Raw genomic sequence first — 24332 nt, 5'->3', positions numbered from 1 at the left:
ACGGGGGAACCAGGTCGCCAGACCGGTTCATTCACAGCGCCAGCAGCTTCCAGTAGTAGGACACATATTTCCCTTTTTAGGGCATGAGAACCTATTACGTAATGCAGAGAACACTCCAGGGCAAACGCAACCGTGTGGAGGTGGGAGGAGCCAGACGCAGAGTGACAGCACAGGCAGCCAAACACATAGAGCGAGGGGGGCCAACTCGCACTTTGATTGGATAAGGGGGCGGTGCATCGTCGTCGACGTCACCGTGGCTGGCGCTTACTCCAGAGTGGACTTTTTTTCTCTCATGGCTCCTCACACCGGGAGGAACTGAGGGAGAGTCAGGAGAACCAGTAGCGGAAGTTCAGGACACAGTCGTGTGTTTGAACCCTTTTTTTCTCTCTCTGGTAGCGGCTAAAAAGTTGTCACCATGCCGGTGTTTCACACGAAAACGATCGAAAGTATCCTGGAGCCGGTGGCTCAGCAGATCTCCCATCTGGTGATCATGCACGAAGAAGGTGAAGTGGACGGGAAGGCGATCCCGGACCTGACCGCCCCGGTGCTGGCCGTGCAGGCGGCCGTCAGCAACCTGGTCCGAGTGAGTAGCTTTTACACTCCTTTTTACACACATCTGTCACAAGTTCTGACGGGACTGGTCCGGGCAGCGAGCTGCTCCCTCGACCACCGACTTCAAACGACAACATGGAGTTTTTTGCGTCAACGTCGAAGTACTTTAGCAAAGTTTCACGAAACTATCCGTTGAAGGGCAGAGACGCCCTGGTCCCCTTCAAAATGTGCCCTGCCCCGGACTGCCATAGTGTGACGTAGGCGCTGCCTTTGTGTGACCCAGGTAGTGAACTCACTCACTCAAAGTTAGCTTAATATTATCGTGTACTCTTCCAACTTATTTTCTCTAACTAGTATAAATACACCCCTTTTTGTTTCAAATCCTTTTTGAACTTTTATACTACTACTAACTTTAAAGACTGCAGACACCATTTTATTCTGAATTAAAATTCAACTCTCTATTTAATAATAGTACACTTCTTTCATCTTAATCTTCATCACTTTTATTTTCGTATGGTTTTTAAATGTAAATAATGACAATCCTGAATTAAATGCTGCAATCATATCGTCAAGGTTATTATTCATTGATAATATTTATTGTTTATTCTGCCGCTTGTTGTAGCTCTTAGACCATCTATTCCTGTATGTATAATAGACATGAATAGTGCCTTCAAATTGGCATAGAAGTGCATACCTTTTAAAACATTTGTATTCCAAGTTCCCCACATGTTTTGTGGGTGTACTCTGGGCACTCCGGTTTCCTCCCACAGTCCAAAAATACACAGAGGTTTATTGGTAACTTGGGGAAGTTATCCATAGGTATGTATGTGTGTGAATGGTTGTGTGTCTTTGTGTGCACTGCGACAGACTTGTGTCCTGTCCTAAAGAAACTGGGATATGCTCCAGCCCCCCCGCAACCCTCATAAGGGAATAAGCGGTAGTAAATGGTTGGATGGATGGAAATATTGACCAATGGCTATCTAGTTTGAAGAATTGTATAAAAATATTGTAATAACATCTGTTTAGAGTCAAATCATATCAGCTAAATTAATGATTAAGTATCGGTTAATACTGTAGTTAGTGATAGTGATATTGAATTAAAGTGATAAAGTCAAACTTTACTCATTTTCTACTCACCCTCATGTCGACTATGGGTAGGGAGTATTCTGTTCTTTTTTTAGATTTATAGTCAAAAAAGTATTTTCATTTCAACAAAGTAACAGGCACCCATAGATGAACTTCCTTCAAAAAGATTTTTAAAAACCCAATCCATATACCTCCATACTGCTATTTTGTAATGTCCATCTTGCATTGAAGCCTCGACGAGAAGAATTGTTCTGGAAAATAATAATTAAGTCTATAGCTTAAGATCATTTGTGGATTTGTGATATAAACCAGAATTACTCCGGGTAAATATCTCAAACGCTTCCAATGTGCGATCTCAGAGCGCTCGTGATATTTACCCAGTGTACTTTTGGAGTAATAAACAATTTCCAGAAGGCGATACCCAGAGGAATTAATAAAGTTTTATCTATCTATCCTGCTTGAGGTCATCATATTTTTGTTTTATCACAGAAAATTAGCAGTATAGTATGAGCTTTTTGATTTTGACATTTGTCCTCTTGTATGATTTTTCTAATTTAGCCAATTTTGGTCATTTCTGAAACGTATTTCTAAAGATAATATTCTTGCTTGGATTATAAAATTGTAATTATTATTGTATTATTTCATAGATACAATATGTGAGGTTAACTCAACCTGTACATTTGTATTTTGTTTCAGTCATTGTTATTTTTCAGATATTATCAGAGAGACAGAAACACGTAAGATTTGATGAACCATAGTTTTTAACTGTCAATTGTTTCTACTTTACTGAGAATTCTGATCAGATTTGTGTCTAAAATGATTAAAAGAAAGACCTATTTGGATTCCCAGTAACTACTATTATTAGTATACAGAATTTCCATTGAATGAAAATCTTAACTAGACATTGTCCTTCTTTCTAATCCAGTATGTTCTGGATGTGCTTGACGATGTTTGCCAAGACTCTGATAAAGACATGCTCCTTCCTGAATGTCAGTTTTGCTGTCGACAGGAAACAACAGTTTTTACATCAACGCTAATACATGAAGACATCAAGTATTCTCAGGTCTATCAGTATGTAATGATGATCATTCCAAGAATAGTGTATATATTATAAAGTTAACTATTCAGAATTTAAGTTGGTAAAGACCAAATTACCATTTAAAAAAAAAATATGCTTAGAATATTTTACACACATGGACCTTAAGTGCCTAATAAAGATCGACGGAGGCGAAACAGCTGCTCTTTTAAATGGACTTTAAGTTAGAGAAAAGCTTATCAGGAACAACCAGGAGCCAAAACATGTCCGGTTTGATGTAGACCCTTTGCTAGCACTCGGCATCATTCTCTATCCTGACAGACAATGACCAAGACTTCAATTAGTGATGAACGAGAGGAATGTTAAGAATTCCCAGTAGGCAGGCCCCTGGTTCTTTGGACTGAAAAAACCCTTTTAAATAAAAGGAGCCAGAAGTGATTGTTAAAAAAAAGATACAATTTCTTCAGTTTCAGTAAATTGAGAAAGTTCCATATTATATATGTTATTAATTGGATTATATCTGTGCATCATAGCAGTCACTGTTGCGCTTCATCTACCTGACACAGCTCTCTTGTTGAAATCCGATGGAAAAAAGTCGATTCCAACAATTGGAATCTGTCTGGCAGTGTACCTCAGATATTTCCAGGAGTCATCTGTTTTGGATCTCAGACACCCTTTACCAGTCAACCCAAAGTGGTCTCTCTGTGAACCCCTGATCAGTATCTAAATGGGTAACAAGTAATTTGCAGTCTATTATGAATCCTTTTCTAAGGCAATGCAGGTCTGATGTGACTGATGTTGGCCCAGAGCATGGCTTTGGTTTAGTAACCATCAATCATGGCTTGGTCTTGCTTGGTCATGGTGGAGGTGAGGAACAAACTTGTAGTGTTTGAGATGGACTTGTGGGCGTTGGTCTGATCAATTCAGAATGAACCTTTTGTGTTATGGAAACAACGTTCCATGGGTTCATTTATTGGCTCTTGGCTGAAGGGGACCTGTTTTAAGTCTGTTCAAAGAACCGAATCCATATCTGTGTCAGCCTTCATTCTTTCATGCTGACCACACAGATCACGTTTATTTTAAGGGCTGTGTTACATTATTTTGTCATAACGTCTTTTTATAGGACAGGATAAGAGTGGAATGTTGGGGATGTAGGGTTCTGGATCTGTTCTTTTCCTGTTTGCACAAGGCTTACTTGAATTCCACACACAATTCTGTGTAAGGGTTTATTTGCTTTTTTTAGACTGGATCAGTCCCTTTGGGTACTGTGAAAATATTAGCTGACTATCCCAACTTCTGCTCACCGTGCAGTCTTTTGATTTGTTTCTTAACCATTGTGCAACATATAACCACCAACCTGTGTGTAATGTATTCAACTCTTATGTAAGGCACGGAAGGGTGTGGTTCGGACATACAGACTGTTGGGTCAGGAAGACCCTGCAGCTGTCATTGTTGTAGGGAAACCCCTTTGTCAGATGACAATGGTTGCAGACCAGATGAACCAAAGCACCTCATACGAACAAGACTACTAAGGCTAACATTTGCTGTCAAATGCATATGGCTGTTAAGTCACAGTCATGTATGAAAACCATGCAGAATCATTTTAGTGTAATCACAACAATTGTTCTTATGCCGTTGAACAACAAACCACTGAATAATCAGCACACTGTCAGTGTTTTCAGGGAAGATTCTGTTACTGATTATTTGATCAACAGGTCCGATAAACTGATATTTGGAGCTGATATTCACAATTATTGGCAGAAAAACAATATAAGCATGACATATCGATTATACTTTTAAGGATATGTTTATGAAACAGATTTTCTGAATATTCTGTGGTAAATGCATTTTGTCCCTGAAAGTACTTTATACTTGAATGCATCTGTAAGTTTTAAATGCACCAGATTGTGGTGCAAAAAAAATAAAACTGTATTTTTGTGAGCATACTCTCCAGTCAGGAGTCTTCTCTTGATAAACTCTAGATTGGTGGGTAAAAAACGTGCTTACTTTTCCTATCTTCATTCATTACTGCTTCCATATCGAAGTAATAACAGGCACATCTAAAGGGAGTGCAGACATATAATAATGTAATTTTACTAACATTAGTGGTGAGTTATTGAGGACTTGCTTGTTCATGACAATATCCGTCTGCTGCCTTCATTTCCATTTGCCTTTAAAACCTACATCAACTCCACTACAAATACAACATGTGTGATTGTTCATATTTATGTACAGTATATACAGTTTTCTCTTGCAGAGGAAAATAAATACAACCACTTGATCTTATAATGGCCGATAGATAAAACAGTTGTCTACTTAGTTTTTGTTCATGAAGTTTGATTATTAAAATTTTTGTGTCCTAATCAGTATTGGAATCGGAAACCTTTAGTGGCCGTGTTTTAAACACAACATAGTGCCAATAGTAATAAAAGATCTGCTCCGTTCTTGCTGGAAACCTTCCGAGTTTATTATATATTCATTAAAACATTTTTAAAGAATGCCAGGCAAATGGCCCCAAAAGTTTTGGTTATTTTCAACAAGCGTCAGCTCCCAGGGTTAACAATTGTTGATGTCAAGGGTATGCCTACAATCGTAGTTTCAATTCGTTACCATCATTGTTTGCAGGACAATTTAGGATGAAAATTACAGCAGATCATTAATGCCAGTCTTTTGCTTCACCTGCTTCTTAACTTTGACCGATTTAATTTCCTTGTAACACACAGTATGACCTGTTAAGCCTCTGAAACACGAGCTACATTGTGGGGGATAAATTATTCCGGCTTGTCATTTTTTAGCTGTCAAATTGATTTGTGACGTTCATCGCCTTGGATAGCTCTTGCCTTGCTACTTCCTGACCGAAAGATTAAACCTTGTTTGACGGCACTTGATAAAGACCTTGGCACGCAATCATCTTCAATGCAACCTCTGTTTCAAGTCATTGTCAGAGATCATTTTAAATTGTACAGCCCTTGTTGTTAAGGATATTGATTAGGGGAAAACTGGAAAGTGCTGCATCACCAATTTGCATCAGCATCAGATTTCAGAGGAGGCCACTTAAGGTCGAAATTTGACTCTTTAATGGAGCCAAATTAACATATTATCTATTGGTAAAACATTTCCATTGGCGACAGAATAAGGCTGACGCTATATGAAATCCTCTCACGGATAACTTACCCTTCATTGTGCTATGGCTGACCAACATGCATGCTCTGTGCTGGCAGCATTGAAGCTCAAAGACTGGTCCTTTTTCTTCCTGCTGAGTGATGCACTGTTTTTAATAAAGAATCGTCTGTTTCAGCCTCTTTATTGAGCCACTTAACACCATGAGATGTCCACATAATGCTGAATGGAAGTGTCAGTACTTCCACTCCAACCTCAATGGTATTCTCAGACAAGGAACAATGTGAGAATTATTAAAACACATTAGAAATAAAATGAAACTTTTTAAACATTTTACTATTTTATGTCACGTATGTAAGTGCTGGTTTAATAATTAATTAATTAATTATTTGTTCAATTGTAAATCATCAAATCAAAATTGTACTACTACACAACTTTACTAGACACAATAAATCCTTTTATTCCCCAAATAGTCTTAAACAGGGGTGTAAAACTCAATTGACCAGGGGGTCAACGGATGTTTTAAGACTGGGCTCTGAGTATGGCGTTTTTAGTGGGTATTTAAATGGTCCATGACACCATGTTGAAACCATTCGCACATTCGCATAATTTAATATTTCATCTTCCACAAAGTTGGTGCTGTTACATTTGAACTCTTACTAATGGGACCAGTGAATTGTCATCCATCTCATTGTAGGCGACAGGATCTCTGCGTATTGTAATTGAAAAACATCTACTGGAAATACTGAATTATTTCTCGGTTTGTAAGTAAAATAAAGACAGTGACTTTAGGACACAAATGTCTTTTAACAGCTCTCATCACCACTTCCTGAGCTGTATGTGTAATAACCCTTGGGTGGGAAGTAGAAAGTTGAGTCATGTGTTAACTGCATATTCAGTGAAGCAGAAACATTGAAAAACGGTGTGTATCACTTGTTCTTCGTTTGACACTTGACACTAACCTCTTAATATGAGACTCATTAATCTGCTAATTATGCAGTGAATAAACCAAGTCCAGACTTCATTCAGTTGTCTCTCCCAACGGTGCAAACATTATAATGGGGGAGGTAAGTCATTCTGGCATTTTTGGAAGAGGCGGTGGTTCAGCTGCTATATTCGTATTACACAGGCATAACCCAGCCCCCCCCCCCACATGCTGCCTTAACCAGCTGCTTTGTTGAAATCATACTTTGCTGTTCAAGCAATGTGGCTGCTGAAGCACAAGGTACTGCTTGGGTTCATATAAAGTCCTGCTAAAGATTGGACAGAATACCCAGTGGTGCATGAACACCAAGATTCTAGCTGCCTGAAATGTGAACTGTAGAACCATAGCTGAAAGTGTTGACTGTAGCTTTGAAAAATGAAGATATGTTTGTAATGACTGATGAGCTTGTCAACAGGACATCAGCAGGAGTTGCTTTACATCAAAAGCACCTTCTTGCTATAACCTAATCAGTCCCAGCACTTATTTTACTAAAATAAGGTTGTAAATGCTCATTTCCCCTTTCTTTCAAAAAACATCCAAAAATAATATGTTTAAAACAAAAGGTGGTTTGACACAACTGACTCGACTACATTACCACCCAACAATGAATGTGTGTCCAGTCCACACTTAGCTTGGAGTTGTATATAATAATCAGGTGATGCATAAGAAACTCAAAGAAAACTTTAAATTGGATTTTGTATGTTTGCCTAGAAGGTTTAAAAAGAACCTTTGCCTTCCTGCAACAGGAAATCTAACAGTAATGACACAATATATTTCATTAAAATTGTTTATGAACACAGTTGTTTACAGAGTTTTATAAATGGAAAGCATCTGATCCAGAATTCAAAAGGCTGATCTATGCAGGAACTGTATTGAGTAGAAATAAAAAATACATTTTTCATTGCTTTCTTTTTGTTGATGTTTTTACTTTATCTGTAGGTTGGAAAGGACACTGTGCAAACAACGGAGGACCAGATCATGAAGCGGGACATGCCACCAGCTTTCATCAAGTAAGACTCATTGTTTAGATAAAGATGTGTTGTTTATACATAACCCTCAAATGTATCTATAAATATTGAACACGTCTAGGATAATGTGGGTGTTCAGGCTCTTATCATATCCTCTGTACTTTTGTGAATCTCGGTTATAGCATAGGTCAGTGATGGCATGTTAAGTGCCAGAGTCCAGCTCTGTGGAACATAAATACTTTTTCACCAAGGGTGGTGGCCTCTTATTTTAAAAGTGGGGGAAGCCACACGCAAGTCCAATGAAGCTCTTCAGAAATAAACTTTATCTAATCATTTTCTGTCTTCAAGAACTAAATCATTAACATGTGCCCTGCTGGTTCCAAAGCGTTTCACCAGTCCTTTTACATGAGGAACGGACGGACTTAGCCACCCCACGTACCCCCCCTCCAAGGTCAGGGATGAAACACATTGGCAAGCACAGGTCGTCAGGCGCAACACATTTGGCGCCTCCAAGTCACATCGTCACCCTGTCGTCATCCATCAGCACATGCGCTGGAATGCGTCGCCTACACTAAATATAGTGTCAGTCAGGTCCAGTTAATGTGTATTGCTTCTTGGCTGCTGCATGCTGAAGGACACTCCAACTTCCAAGACCTCACAAAATCATCAACCATTTTTTCAGCATTACTTACCTTCATTTTCAGAAACTATCCCTGACGCAATGGTCCCATGCTCTGCCTCTCATGTTGAAATTGGTGATCATGGTGACAAAAGAAGGAAGCCCTTATACGGCCAAAATTAAAGCATGTATTCATTCTCTGCTCTCTTCTAAAGTGCCAATGTGTTATAAGTAGGGCTGCATGGTTGTGTCCAGAACATTTATTATTACAATTTATTTAAGATCTAAGTGAAAACATCTGTATTTACTGAAGTACAGCAAAACACATTACAGAACTTTGTAAACAGCTACCCACTTGTTATTAAAGGCAATTTGAATTCTGTCTGACCCCACCCACCCCCTCTATGGACTGTTCTCTCTCCTGGTGTCTGGGAGAAGGTTCAGCAGCATCCGCTGCAGAACAGAAAGATTTCGATTTATGACTTGAGCTATGCACTATTTAAAATATTATGTATTTATTCTATTTATAACATATTAGCACTATTTTTTAACTTATTTATACTTGTATAAACATTCATTATTATATGCAATATTCAAAACGTTATTCATTTATTATTTTTATATGACTTATTAATATTAATATTTATACTTTTTATCTATACATTCATCTTGCTGTTTATTTAACGGTTGCCAAGCAACGAAGTTTCATTGCCAGTTTCACTTCTGTGTTTTCTGTGCAATGACAATAAAAGAAAGTCTAGAGTCTAAAGTCTTTAATGAAGTTCTGACCATGTGGTTGCCCATTAGTGGTTTACTGACTAAACACACATTCTACATACTAACAAAATAGTTATTAAGTAATTTATTTTATATATAAAAGGTTTACAATAGTTTACAATTAAAATAAATGCTTGTTGTATTTAGTTTTGTGTTCAAATTCTAGAAGAAGAACACAACTGTTTGTCGTAAAATGAAAATACACCAGGCAGCTATTTCCAAACACAACTTTCATCACCACTCTTATAATTATTCTGATAAAGGGGTCTCATTCTTGGTAAAGCAAATTCAGTTTCATATGTGCTTCTTACTGTTCTAAGCACGAGGCTCTTACTATGTTACTATTCAGTTTCAATCAAGATTTGGCCTGTGAAATGACTTCACTTTGTTTTTTTTTGTTGTGCTTTGTTCTTGTTTTTGTTTTTGAGAAACAGCTGCTGTGTACTGGAAACCAAATTTCCCGCAGGAGATCTCCAGAGGGGTTAATCAAGTTTATCTAATCTAATCTATTCTAATCTAATCTAATCTAATCTAATCTAATAATGAATTTACACTTGCCATATGAACTGGTTCTTCTTGGGGTGAGACCCTCTTTTTTTTTTTTTTTCCACAGTCAACAAAAATGCCTAAGTTGAGGAAATGTTTGTTTTAAACATAAAAAGATCTCGCGACTCTCAAAAAACATCTCCTTGGTCCCAGTGCTTCAGAGGTCGGAAGATATCCGCCCAAGTTTGTCAAGGCAGCGGATGTTGTGGGGCTGTTTGGACTGACAGGCCTCTACAGCATTGCATGGGCATTCTGGCCAGTTTCTCTGGATTGGCAGCTCAAGGTGGTGGACCTCCCTTTAAAGAAGGAGGGTCTTCCCCATACTCTGGCTGGATCATTAGGTTTCATTGGAGTTTGTCAGAAACGTCATGTGTTTTGTGGAGCTTGAGAAGGCAAGGGCTTTGTCACCGACTCTGGTCATAACTAGACACGGCCATTTGAGGGTGTGTGGTTTATTGGTCTCACTGCTCTTTGCTGGTGACATTATCCTGTTGGCTTCATCAGGAAATTACTCTCAGCTCTCTTTGCAACAGTTTGCAACAGTTTGCAATAGTGTGAGAAGTGTCAGTGATGAATATCAGCACTTCCACCAATTAGTTGTCATAAAAGGAGTGATATAGATATAAAGAGATAAAAGATTTGCTTGGTTGCATATTGTTGGACAGTATGCAAGAATGTGCCATCAATACACAATATACAATCACTTGATAAAAATCATACACATTTAGACGAAGCAAAACATTATTTCTGACTTCTTTATTGTGATGGTTTACACTTGTTTCTCTACAGAGTGGAGACTGCATGCACCAAGCTGGTTCAGGCTGCTTCCATGTTAAAATCTGATCCATATTCTGTTCCCGCTCGTGATTACCTCATTGATGGGTCAAGAGGAATCCTTTCTGGAACCTCCGATCTGCTCTTAACCTTCGATGAGGCAGAGGTATGTATTTGTTCAGTCATTATTTTAGTTTAGGACACATTTTTGACATTCTTTCCCTTTAAGTCAAAAACATTTTCAACAAAAATTAACCTGGGTTTCAGCTTGTACTCTATAAATACCTTAATAACCATTTTTAAACAAAATACATTTAGCCATATTGCCTATTATTTTGCATTTTTTGGAGTTATAATGCATGCTTCTTTTTTTTTTATAAACCAGAGTGAAGAAATTAAAGATCAATTTAACATTGTCTTAGCTTGTACAATAATGCTTAACCAGATCAAACATGCAATATTAATATTAGTATCGCACTATATCTGATGGCTTGAATGTGTTTTTATATGGCGTTTGGGGAAGAATTTGTTGATGGCAAAAGACACATCTGGTGAAGTAAGATTCTGTTGCACTCCATATTGAGTCACACAGATATTTGAAGCTTGACACAACTTCCATCCATCTTCATGCCTCAGTGGTGGGAGATAAAATACTGTATAAATTTCACCGTCAGCAGATACCTCAGCACCGTCAGCATGACTCAGCATGAGTCATCAGTCACTGAAGTAATGTTTTCCAGTATGGGAACCTTTCTAAATTTTGAGTGTGTTGTGACTCATGCTGTGACCATCAGCCATGATGAAGATGAGTGTAAACAAAGTAACTGGGTAACGGTATAGTCACTGATTCAATTTGATTTTTTTTCCACTGTCATCATAAGGTGCGCAAAATAATCCGAGTATGCAAAGGTATTCTGGAGTACCTGAGTGTGGCAGAGGTGGTAAAGACTATGGAGGACTTGATCACCTACACAAAGAACCTGGGACCAGGTAGGTGCAAACGGATTATGTTCTGGACTTATTTGACCTCGAGGGTGTCTTCGAAATGTGTTAATGAAAAATAAAATGCATTTCTAAAAACATTCTAAACATTTTAATAATAATGCAAAAACAATTAATTCAATTCAGTTTGAAATAATGCTTTAATGTGCCAAAAAAAAAAATGTGTGGAACATGGCCTTGTATAAACTGTCTTTTTATGGAAGTTGGTTGTCAAGGTGACGAAATGGCTGCCATTTTATGAGGCTACGTAGACTCATAATTTGTTTCCATTTCTTACTTTCTGTCTGTGTTAAGTAACCTGAGAATTATGACATTTTCATAGATGGGATAATGGGATAAACATGTTAATTGTGTGTTACAATCAGGAATGACCAAGATGGCAAAGATGATAGAGGAGCGACAGCAGGAGCTGACTCATCAAGAACATCGGGTCATGTTGGTCAACTCCATGAACACTGTCAAAGAGCTGCTACCAATCCTCCTATCAGGTCTCAATACACATCCATTTCCCTTGCTTGCTGTCTGTCACAGGCATAAAGTGTGTTGGAATCAACTGGTGATTTTCAAATTTCCAGGTATAAAAATCTTTGTTTCAACAAAAACATCTGGCAGCCAAGGTGTTGAAGAGGCCTTGAAGAACCGCAACTTCACGTTTGAGAAGTTAAGTGCCGAGATAAACGAGATCATTCGTGTACTCCAGCTAACATCGTGGGATGAGGACGCCTGGCACAACAAGGTAAATCTGCAAACTAAATGCAGACTCTCAGAATAGTTTAACATATCAATATGATAATCTGTTTACACAAGTTTTGACAAAAGTCAAATTCATAGTTTTATTACTGTCGATGACAGTTTTCATTTAGAGAGCCTTATCCAAGAAGAAAATCAAAGTTTCTTCAGATGTTTGCTTTTTGCTGCATATATAGCTGTCTATAGGTTTATTTTTTACTGTTTGCAAAAGCTACAGTTTCCTTCTAACTATGAAGCTTTCTAATAATGTATTAAATTTATAATCTAAAATGAGTATTTTAAACATTTAAAGCGGTGATATAATCAAATAATTATAGATAAGAATTACTGTTGTCAAATATATTAGAAGGACTATTAATGTAAACATTTTTTTTTTTTTTTACAAAAAGCTGTCAATGTTATTTTTTAGTCAGTAAGTAATAAAGTAAAATAAAAGTATTTAGGTATATCATTTTGTTGCGGCGTATTCTCTCAAAAATTTTACTATGCTATGCTACCATGTGGGAATCAGATTGTTACTTTATTTTTTCTCCACTCCACCAATTTTTTATAATCAAATTTATATCGGGTTCTGAAAGGTTTCTGTGGTCAGTGCCTGGTCAACCTTCAAGCCATGTTATGACATGACTAACATAACTATTTTTCATCAACGTCGTTTATCTTATCTTAACTAGATTTTACAATAAACTTGGTGCAGTGTTTATTTGAACCAGAGCTGCACAATTGGTGACCCTCAATTTTCTCATACACACATCTAAAGTATGTATACTTGCAGCAGCCCCTTGTTTTGACCAGAATGCTGCTGCAGGTTAAGATTTTGTTGAAGCATTGTGACGCTGATTGAAAGGTAGACATAAAAATAACTGCAATCATAACAACTTTTTTACACAACTTGCAAAAAATGTGTCTTGTGCACTATAAACATATGCATCATTTTATATTTAATGGTGATGGTCCGCACTTCCAGTAAAACCTTTGTATTTATGTGGTTCTTCTTTATCTTTTCACTTTTCCTTTCTCCTTCACCCTCTGTAGAAGGTAAGCTTCAGCCCTTGTGGTGGTGCTGCAGCATGTTTGAAGCGTGTGTTCATGCTGTTCAGTGCTGTGTGGTGTTTTTGTGTGTAATTATAAAAAATATAGATTACAATACATTTAAGATAGAAGAAAGGGTTTGGTTTGATATAGTACAATTCTTGAAGTTAACTTGCCATGTCAAGAGTGTTTACATCCAATCAGTTTTCTCCATTCACCAGGAATATAACTGGTTTATCAGATTTGCAAGTTGAATGCAGTGCAAATAATCTTCATCGACTATTCCATTGTAATGACTAAGGTTCCTTAAAAGAGAGGGTTTCTTGAATGTGTCCTGGACATGTCCACAAAACTCATCATTCAGTTTTAGAAAAGGTGTTGTTATGTTCCTCCCCTATTCACACCTATTATTATTGCTACTATGCATGGGTTAAACAGCCATACATGCACAGAAGCACACAACAGGAAAGCGAGTGGATGCAAGTTTGAACATCCTTTACTTTTTTTTGTCATCTTAGATTTCCTATTTATTTTATACCCCCTGTGGCTGACTGCCCTGTTATCCTCCCCTGGGAATCAAAAACCCTTGCATGTTATCTTTATATTGTACTTTTACATCATTGTTGTCCTTTCATTATTTGTCTAACTTTACTGAACTCTATAGATGGGTACCTAAAACCTGAAAACGAGGTCAATTTTACATTTTAACTTGCATGTAAGCGATTGCTTTAACCTAAAACTATACCTAATTTAATTTAATGGTAGTCAAAGCTTCTGTGTAGAGCATCCTTTATGCTTCTGTCCACCATAACCCAATTAATGGAAGCAGAGCCTTATTTCATATCTGAAGTTGTCTTGCAGAAAAATGTGAGAATAAGCTATATAACCATTATATTCCCTAAGTTGTGCTGTACAAACTAAAATGAGGCAGCAGAAAATGCACTTCATAAAAATAGAGAAGTAATTAATAAACAAGATTAAAATTGATGATAAATAAACCAAGAATCTAAAAAATGAGTGTGTAAGCAGTACAATGTGTAACACAAATTGTGTGCCTATATGACAATGACCTAGGATTTCCCAGGTGTGGATGGTGGAAGTCAAGTGTAGTGATAACTGAAACATTTCTGAATGAGTTTTTGGTTAACTCAATAAATAATAACACTTGAAATCTGTAACATGAAACTCCCTTACATTATCATCAATGTCATTTTCTAAAACTATTTGGAAGACCAATAATGTCAACAAAGCACTGTGCAACTGTTTACACTCAGTCCAGCAGCTGCACAAGTTTGAACAGTGAACTAAACGGCCCACGCAGCTCTGGTCTCATTGTTCCAGGCTTGTTCCTGTTTCTTGTCCAGCCCTCCTCGCTCAATAAACCCCGATGACTCAAACAAGCATGCTTTTGTTTTTTATTTTGACAAATATGAGTGACTGTGGATTTACTGGTCTTTTTAAAAGTTTACGCCCTTAAATGTGATTTCCATGCTTTAGTTTATCTGTACAATAAGTATCTAACTTTTCTTGATTCCCCTGTTGTAACATCTTTCCATTCAGTTATTTGTCTGCTGCTTCATGAACTGCTATATGGCAGCCATGAGTGGCCTTTTGATCAAGTTGAATGCTCTTTGTTATTTGTGCACGGACTGAGATACAATTGAGTGGTTTTGCATTTTCAATATGCTATGCTCATTAATGTGATGCGATTCATCACATCACAGTCTGATGTTTGATTCTATACTACAGAAGTTCTGCAGGCTTAAAAAAAATGAATGATTAAAAGTCACTTCACTAAATGTAATTTGAATACAATTGAAATTCAAATTTGTTTAGATAATTTAAATAGAAATTGCTCTTTACAAAGGTAAAACTAAAAGTTTATATTGTAATGTGTCCATTTCAGGCTTTTTCTCGGCGGTGATCGCATGTGTTCCAATAAATTCATGTGTTCTTCTTTTAAATCCCAAAGGACACTGAGGCAATGAAGAGGGCTCTCGGGCTTATTGACTCAAAGATGGCCCAAGCTAAAAACTGGCTTCGGGATCCGAACGCACAGCCAGGTATTCTGACCTTAAACCACTCACCTTGTTATACATCCTGCTGACTGTGGTGTTTTCTTTAAAGGAGATGCAGGCGAGCAAGCCGTCCGACAGATCCTGGATGAAGCAGGAAAAGTGGGGGAGTTGTGTGCTGGTAAAGAGCGTCGGGATATTCTGGGAACAGCCAAGACTCTTGGACAAATGACTGATCAGGTGTCTGAAATGAGGGCCAGGTATGTAATTAAGAGAACGCCCCTTTATTTAATGAATGTTCCCTCTTTACATAGTATACTATGCATGCATGCAGGGGGACTATGGAGCATAAAACCTAATGCAAGCCACAGCAAAACTGAATTTTCTGCCTGGATAGACACATTGACAGTGCGCTGATCCAAGTGTTCCTACTCAACAGCTGGTTCTAAACAAATCCGATGTTTAAATCTTATAGCAAGGGTGTCGACACTTAATCGAAATGAGATGAAAATGTGTGGGAAACAACGTGTTCTATGTAAATTAGCAATCATACATTTTAATTGAGCTGCAATGCCTATCATGTTAATATGAAAGATTAATGTATATCCTAGAAACATCCATTATTCATATATATTTATTTTTATCTACATTTTTTTATTCAGTCAGAACAAATCAGACATCAATCTTCTAAAAAGTTTGCCTAATCATGTAAGAACAAACCACTTTCTAAGTTGAGGATGCGGCATAAAAGTGGATTTATTTATATTTATAATAATGATTAAATCAAAACACATGTTTTTAATTAACATGTTTAAAGAATATTTTAACAAATTATTTGTAACCTAATCTTTTATAAAATACATTCTTCTAAAGAATCTTAATGTATGGAAAAATAAAAACTTCATTCATTCGCATAGTTGTAATACAATTATATAGCATAATAGTTCACTAGTGAATTAAGTTAGCTCACCTGCAACCATGCACTAGTTCACCATCTCACCTTCCACATAAAAAAAGGTTTGAAACTGTGACATCTTATCCTTTTATCCATGCATCTATCAGTCGAAATTTTTGGATTGAAACAGAAGTATGAGTGTTTCAGTGTAGTATTAAGCCTTGTTAATTTAACATACACAAACATTATTATCAAATCTGGTTTCAGAGTTTTTGAAGTGTAAGTCAGCAGGCATGTAAGAGGGAGGTTTAAATCCCACGATATGAAATCTGATCATCAACAGATCAAAAGCAGCTGTCTGCTGGTTCATTTCTAACTTCGCTTAATCCCTCACTAAAGTCAAGAGTTTATATATGGCGGGATGACTGTGAGCCTTTAAAAAAAGATAGAAAACAACATTGTAACTTTCTGCAGTGTCTCTCTGGGCATGCAGTTTATTGTTTCCATGTGTTTGTTTTCTTCACTCAGAGGTCAGGGGGCATCTCCGGCTGCCATGCAGAGGGCCCAGCAGATTTCCCAAGGGCTGGATGTCCTGACTGGGAAGGTGGAAAATGCTGCTCGTAAGTTGGAGGCCATGACTAACTCCAAACAGGCTATCTCCAAGAGAATTGACGCTGCACAGGTGAGCTGTTGATGTCTCAGTGAAAATGTATAAGTAGGCTCTTTCTTTGACTTGTTTTTTTCATTTGTGTAGCATCTAAGCAACCGCTGGGTGCAGTTTTAGGTTAGATGAGTTGAAAGTTTGTTTCAGAAGCGTTAATTATAAATTTGAAGTTGACTAAGAAATCTCAAATCATGTGGCAGAAATTGATGATTTTTCTTTTTTAAATCTACGAATGGAATCCCCAACTCAAGAAAATAAACCAGAACATGGCTTTTTGACTGTCTTTTTGCTTCGGGTTGCTGTAGAACTGGCTTGCAGATCCTCATGGAGGCCCAGAAGGAGAAGAGAACATCAAGGCTCTTCTTATTGAAGCCAGAAAGATTGCAGACATGTGTGAGGACCCGAAAGAAAGGGAAGATATCCTGCGCTCTATTGGGGAGCTTGCAGCCATGACTGCCAAGCTGTCTGATCTCAGAAGACAGTAAGTAACATAATGCTAGATGACAACATTGGAATATGACATCATTTCAAATTCCCTTCTGCTTTTTCCGTACATGACTTGACTATTCATTCCCAAAAATGGCAGCAGTTAATCTTTGGACAGCGTTGTCTCCGTTGCTCTGGGGATTAGCTTGAATCGGCCTATTGTTTCATAGACGGGACTTTCAATGAACAAATATCTAATTGTTTTATGAATTTCACTTCATGTTTTTTCATTCAAGGGTAAAGAAACGAAAACATCTTATTGTAATTATCGCTCCAATGTATGTACCGGCTACTGGGAAGAGTTGCTGCCTCTCACAGGCAGAATGAACAAAGCCTTTGCTTTGAAGCTGTAGCTATGGAAATGTACCTCTAACTTGGTTCTGTTTTGCTCACAAAAAATATAAACTTTTTAAAAACAGTAAATCCATTGAGAGAAGCTTGATAGCAAGGGGACCTGGCTCCTTATCTACAATTCTAGATTCGAGGTATAAATAATAAAGGACCGAAACATCCTAGAAGGTTGTTATGTTTAGATTGGATCTGTGATGTTTGTTGGTGCTGGACCATGTAAAGCTTTGTAGGTTAAGAAGAGGATTTTAAATATAATTAAATTAAATTCTACTGAAGGTAATGTAAAGAGGACAGAACAGGAGAAATGTGATCACAACTCGTAGTCTTAGTCAGAACAAGAGCTGCAGAGTTCTAAATGAATTGAAGAGCTCTGAGAGACTTTTTTGAGCGTTCTGACAGAAGAGAGTTACAGTAGTCAAGCCTGGAGGGTACAAAAGGATGGATAAGCTTCTCAGCAGCGCCAAAGGAACGACAAGCCACAATAAGGCTTGCAGATAACATGGATCCGCCTGAAATACATTGTATGGATTTCTGGATGTTTTATCTTTTCATAAAAAATGTTCTTCATGTGAAGCTTTGTAACTGCAATAGTACTGTTCCAAATATTTTGTATCTTGGTTTTAGGGGTAAAGGGGACACTCCTGAAGCCCGGGCATTAGCCAAACAGATTGCAACTGCTCTGCAGAACCTGCAGTCTAAGACCACCAAAGCAGTCGCCAACAGCAGACCTGCTAAGGCTGCTGTTCACTTGGAAGGGAAGATTGAGCAGGCACAGCGCTGGATTGATAATCCCACAATGGATGACAACGGTGTGGGTGAGTACGACGCTGGTCTCGTTTATGTCTGTGTCTTCTATCACATACCGTTATCTGCATCTATGTAGTTCTGCAGAACCCTGGTTAAATGAAGACCAACTCTTCATCTTACTGTGAATACTGGATCCGGACACTTACATGTAAATGTCATTTTATTTTCAGTAACAAAATTGGTGTCTGTGTCTACTCAGGGCAGGCAGCTATCCGTGGACTCGTAGCTGAGGGTCGTCGCCTGGCCAACGCTGCACCCGCCATGTACAGGCAGGAGTTGCTAGGTAAATGTGAGCAAGTGGAGCAGCTTATGGCCCAGCTGGCTGACTTGGCAGCCCGAGGTGAAGGGGACTCCCCTCAAGCACGTGCTGTGGCTCACCAGCTCCAGGAGGCACTGAAAGTAAGATACTCACTGCTGCTCATGACTGACATTACCGGAATTTAGAACAACAGCGCACTCTGTTGGTTTTCAGTGGTTAATTTAGTGACAAAAACTACTTCCATATTTAGCCTAATAAAGTTAAAAAAAAGGAAACACAAAAACATGTATTAAAAAACGGAACTGGTTGCCGTCATATACATTTATAGAATCCTATTCAAATGACAAATGAACAAAATATTAAGGTAAATGACATTGAATCCTCTGTTTTAGCTTATCGTCGTACTTTTAATCTTTAATTTTCTTTCCAGATCATTAATTTTAAAGAAATGAAAGAATAATCACGATGTGTTGAGACTGAGATCATACTTTTGTATTTCTTAATAATTAAAAAACTTTTGAAATCTATTGTTTAGTTGAAACATTGTTGTGTCCACACAGGAGCTTAAAGGTAAAATGCAAGAAGCGATGACTCAGGAGGTCTCAGACATCTTCAGCGACACCACCACTCCGATCAAGCTGCTGGCAGTGGCCGCCACGGCCCCCCTGGAGACCCCCAACAGAGATGAGGTTGGTTAGTATATCCTCTCACTGTGCAGTGGTTGAATATTATTCAGTTTATTGCTCTTGCTGATCATGTCCAGGTGTTTGATGAAAGAGCCGCAAACTTTATGAATCATGCGAACAAGCTGGGCACCACAGCAGAAAAAGCAGCTGCTGTTGGGACGGCCAACAAGAGCACAGTGGAGGGAATCCAGGCTGCTGTCAAGTCCACAAGAGATTTAACCCCACAAGTATGTACAACTGACTTATTTCAATTGTTTTGTATCTGCTATCAATTTCTGCATCACTGTGTAAATGCCTCCCTCTTAAGTCATTTCATTTAATTGTACTGCGTATTCCCTTATCGACCCCCTGGGGGCTGTTTCTTATTCCAACTACTGAGGCGAGTTTTAAAACATTTTGTCATCTGCTGACAATGAAGAGCTCTAATTTAAAAAAAGAACTAAATTTAAACTAATTAAAGTAGATGACTAAGAATGTGTTTTTCTACTGTCATGAAGTTGTCAAACTTTGACTTTAAAGCAGCATTATGGTTGCCACTTTTGAACAGAGTCAAACAAAAATAATAAGCTGAATACAACAAATGCATTTCTTTTGAAATTGTAAATACTCTAGGGCAGTGATTCCCAACCTCTGGGCCGCGAAGGTATTGCAAGTTGGCCGCAAAATCGTCTCCAAAATGGAATCATTTTTTTTGGAAGGGTGGATGTAATTATTTAAAAAAATAAATATTCACATAGTAATGTTTTAAATGTTAAAACTTGTTAAGTTTAAAAGGATATTAAACATTTTAAAATGTTCTTTTCATAATATTGTTTTTCATTTGAGTATAACAAGGAAATGAGAACACATTATAATGCCTTCGTATTCATGGGGTCGGAGGTGGGTCGCAAAGGTTTTTTGAGACTTAAAAGTGGGGCCCTGAGTTGGAAAAGGTTGGGGACCAGTGCTCTAGGGAATTGCACGAGAATGCACGTGGAGATGTCCTTATTTGCCGTTCTGGGAGATTTTATTTCTTTGGAGATTGTTCTTGCGTCACAGTGTAGGTAAGCATAATAAAGTAATGATTCTAAATTTGTCCAAATGTAGATTTTCTTTAAACAAATGTGCATTAGGAGAATAATAATAAGGATCGGAAACATGACAATAATATTGCCATGCTGAGATTCTTTGTCAGGTTTTTCCTGCAATTTAGGCTTTATTTTTATAAACCATTTTATTTTCCTCCTGTGCAGGTGGTTTCTGCCGCCCGTATTCTCCTCAGAAATCCCGGAAACCAAGCTGCTTATGAGCATTTTGAAACCATGAAGAATCAATGGATTGACAACGTGGAGAAGATGACAGGTGAGGCAGCGGAACTTTTATTTTGCCACAAATGAAAAGGGAATTTTAACCTTAATCAATCCTGGTCTGTATGTAGGTTTGGTGGACGAAGCGATAGACACCAGGTCTCTGCTGGACGCCTCCGAGGAGGCCATCAAGAAGGACCTGGAGAAGTGCCGCGTGGCCATGACTATGCCAAAGCCCCAACCTCAGATGTTGGTTGCCGGGGCGACCAGTATTGCCCGCAGAGCGAACCGCATCCTCCTTGTGGCAAAGCGAGAAGTGGAAAACTCAGAGGATCCGAAATTTAGGGAGATGGTGAAGGCTGCATCCGACGAACTGAGTCACACTATCTCTGCCATGGTAATGGATGCTAAAGCTGTAGCTGGAAACATCCATGATCCAAGTATGTTTTTGCCACTCGTATATTTCAAGTTGTAACTATTGTGTTCCCATATTTGAGTGCAAGTTTTTTATCTGCAGATCTGAAGAAAAACTTTCTGGACTCTGGTAAAAGAATACTGGATGCAGTGGGAAAGGTCCGCGAAGCTTTCCAGCCTCAGGAACCAGACTTCCCACCTCCCCCACCACCTGCTCTAGACCAGCTCAATGTGAGTCTTATTTACTTTCAAAACTAATATCATTACATTACATTCCCAGATGTAAAGTCTCATCAAAAACCCTGAGCTTGATGATTCATTAAAAACTGATTTTATTCCACCAGCTTAACGATGAGCCAGCTCCTCCCAAGCCTCCTCTTCCAGAAGGTGAGGTTCCTCCTCCCAGACCTCCCCCTCCTGAGGAAAAAGACGAGGAGTTCCCAGAGCAGAAGGCTGGAGACATGGTGAATGAGCCCATGATGGTGGCTGCCCGGCAGCTGCACGATGAAGCTCGCAAGTGGTCCAGCAAAGTAAGCGAATTGAGCGCTGAGCCAACAGGCCTCGTGCTGCATCACTCAACATTCTTCTCCACAGGGAAATGACATTATCGGGGCTGCCAAACGCATGGCCTTGCTCATGGCCGAAATGTCTCGCCTGGTGCGAGGTGGCAGTGGAAACAAGCGTGCCCTCATCCAGTGTGCCAAGGACATCGCCAAGGCTTCTGATGAGGTCACTCGCCTGGCCAAGGAAGTAGCCAAGCAATGTACTGACAAGCGTATCCGGACCAACCTGTTGCAGGTCAGTGGATGTTTTGGGATTTTGGGTGGAACTACATTTGAAGGCCGTAGGAGGACTATTGTGTTTTGAAATAAGAAATTAAGTTAACCTGAAACATTTTACAAGCATTTAAACTGTATTCAGGGTTACTTCATTTAAGAATATTCTTCTCTCCAAAATGACATGTTTAAGACGAGGGAAGCTATGAGCAGCATTAGCTGCTACTTGAGTTTTATTCTGCATTTTTAAAGCCAACAACTTGTCTTCACCCTACGTGGTGATGCATGAGAGTTCAACCATTTCTTCATAACCATGTTTGACAAGAAATCTGAACCAGATCACTTGAGGCACATTTTTTTTCAATTAAGTTTTAAATGAGGTAAACCCCTGGAAAATATAGCCAATGTTCTCACTATGTTTCCACAAACCATGTTCGCATCTTGCTGTGAAATGATAAATCTTTAACCATTGTGTTGTCTCGGGGTCAAGACAAACAACCTCCACCACTATTTATTTCTGGAAGCCAGGAGGTCGTTCCTCTTGACCCAGAGGCAACACAAGGGATATCTCAAACACATTTGTTTTCGGACCTTCAGGTCACATTGACCCAAAGATAATACAATGGTCAAGTATCTGCTTCATAATAATTGTTCATTTACTTCTTTTAAACTGGAACAATTTTACCGTAGAATTAAAAAACATCAGTTGAAATCTAAAGAGTCGAGTTGTTCCTAAAGGCCTGCGTAGAAACTAAATGAGTGTGATCAAGAATTGAGGGGTGACAAAGTTAGTAATGTTGTTATTTCAGGTGTGTGAACGCATACCCACCATCAGCACTCAGCTGAAGATCCTGTCCACCGTCAAGGCCACCATGTTGGGTCGAACAAACATCAGCGAGGAGGAGTCGGAGCAGGTGGGACGGTCGTTTGTGTGTCCAGAACCTGTTTTTTGTCCCAGGATATTTTACAGAAACCTTATGTTTTCTATCGACAGGCCACAGAGATGTTGGTCCACAATGCTCAGAACCTGATGCAGTCTGTGAAGGAGACTGTCCGGGAGGCCGAGGCCGCCTCCATCAAGATCCGAACAGATGCCGGTTTCACCCTCCACTGGATCAGAAAGACTCCCTGGTACCAGTGAGGAGCCGCCAAGGATCTCTCTGCCTCTAGCTGTAGGTGTCCAGCTGTCCACCAGGGCATTGAATGGACTCGAGTGTAATAATCCAAGTGACCTTGACACTGGCCAAGTTTCTCTCTTATCTGTAAAACTTGCTGCTCTCTGGTAGATCTGTCAGTGCAAGTGTGGCTTCAATTCTTTATCAGATTGATTTTTCTACGACAATATATGTAAAACCACAATATATTACAACATTTTCTCCTTTAGATTTTTATATAATATGCAAATGTTGAAAAAGCACAGCAACTTCAGTTCCCTCAATCTCTTGGGAACTTTTAATGTGTTTCCGCGACATCGTTCAATTTTTACATAACATTGTGGGAGCAAAATGTTTCTCCTTCACGAGGTTCTGCCAAAGACTTCCTTCCTTTTGATTATTTTTTTCCTTTACTAGCAGATCATTCGTTTCTCTACCAGCAGCAGGTGTGAGCTGAGCTTCAGGTTTTCACCTCTTTAGTTTCACAAGTTGCTTTGAGATTACAGTCATTAATGGATGTTCTGTTCATGTAAACCAACAATGCTTTCTTAGCTTCCTCTTTGCCAGTGCAGACGTAAATCATGTAGAGCTCATAAAGTGGTGAAAGTGACTTAAGACACTAAAGAAAACCTGCTTTCTGTGGTGGAACCAACGTGCCTTGCATAACAAATCAATTCACAGTTGATCTGTATATTTGCTGCATTGTAAAATGTTTCTTTATGGATATTACAAGGTAGTTTAAAAAGTAAAAACACTTGATGCACATGTTTCTCTTTATTAATAGATTTACAATCGGAGATCAATGCAACACTGAGTATTATTGAAACTACGGTCATGAGGAAAATATGCTGCAGTTGAGGAGGCGTTGAATTTCTTTTGTAATAAAGCTTTTTATAGCATTTTGTTGTGTTTTTGCTTTTATTACAGTGTTCTAGGCATTTTTGGGTGAATTCTCCATCATGGATGATCAATATCATCTTTGATAAAGATGAGTCGTATCATCAAGTTGTACTTTGTAGTCCAGCGCAGACATTTTTCATACAATAACCATCTTATTATTTTAGATTTTTCTTTCCTTATTTTTAATATTAAATAATAAATTATGTGATTAGTGTATGAGCGGGAAATCATTTATCGGAATCAGAAACCTTTGATTCCATTGTTCAAAAAACAGTGTCAGCACAGAATAAAAGAATGAAATAAGTTAACACAAAATAAGCAATTTAAAAAAAGTAGTTTGAGGTTACAAAAAGATTGGGGACCCCTGTTGTTGAACTACAGAAATGAACATA

General features: G+C 38.5%; 1 protein-coding gene across 1 annotated transcript; it reads left to right on the top strand.

Moving 5' to 3' along the window:
- Positions 1–285: 285 nt before the first annotated feature.
- Positions 286–23939, top strand: LOC148078794 (vinculin). The gene is made up of 21 exons (XM_087792744.1): positions 286–583; positions 7719–7789; positions 10479–10629; positions 11345–11453; positions 11831–11953; positions 12041–12201; positions 15220–15310; positions 15375–15522; positions 16686–16839; positions 17127–17302; positions 18283–18473; positions 18665–18864; positions 19285–19413; positions 19488–19637; positions 20643–20751; positions 20828–21136; positions 21214–21341; positions 21455–21640; positions 21705–21908; positions 22696–22800; positions 22881–23939. The coding sequence occupies exons 1-21, from the start codon at positions 416–418 to the stop codon at positions 23025–23027; spliced, it is 3210 nt and encodes a 1069-aa protein (XP_087648870.1). The 5' UTR covers positions 286–415; the 3' UTR covers positions 23028–23939.
- Positions 23940–24332: the final 393 nt, after the last annotated feature.

Source organism: Callionymus lyra, chromosome 6 (assembly GCF_982586985.1).
Source record: "Callionymus lyra chromosome 6, fCalLyr1.hap1.1, whole genome shotgun sequence".
Classification (NCBI taxonomy): domain Eukaryota; kingdom Metazoa; phylum Chordata; class Actinopteri; order Syngnathiformes; family Callionymidae; genus Callionymus; species Callionymus lyra.
This window is presented reverse-complemented; position numbering and strand designations above follow the sequence as displayed.

Bases quoted from the DNA above. Each gene is read 5' to 3' on its own strand.
- LOC148078794 (XM_087792744.1), top strand. From the start codon at position 416: ATGCCGGTGTTTCACACGAAAACGATCGAAAGTATCCTGGAGCCGGTG. The intron at 15,311-15,374 runs GTATTCTGACCT...TTTTCTTTAAAG, and splicing joins GGATCCGAACGCACAGCCAG to GAGATGCAGGCGAGCAAGCC. The intron at 17,303-18,282 runs GTAAGTAACATA...TCTTGGTTTTAG, and splicing joins CTGTCTGATCTCAGAAGACA to GGGTAAAGGGGACACTCCTG.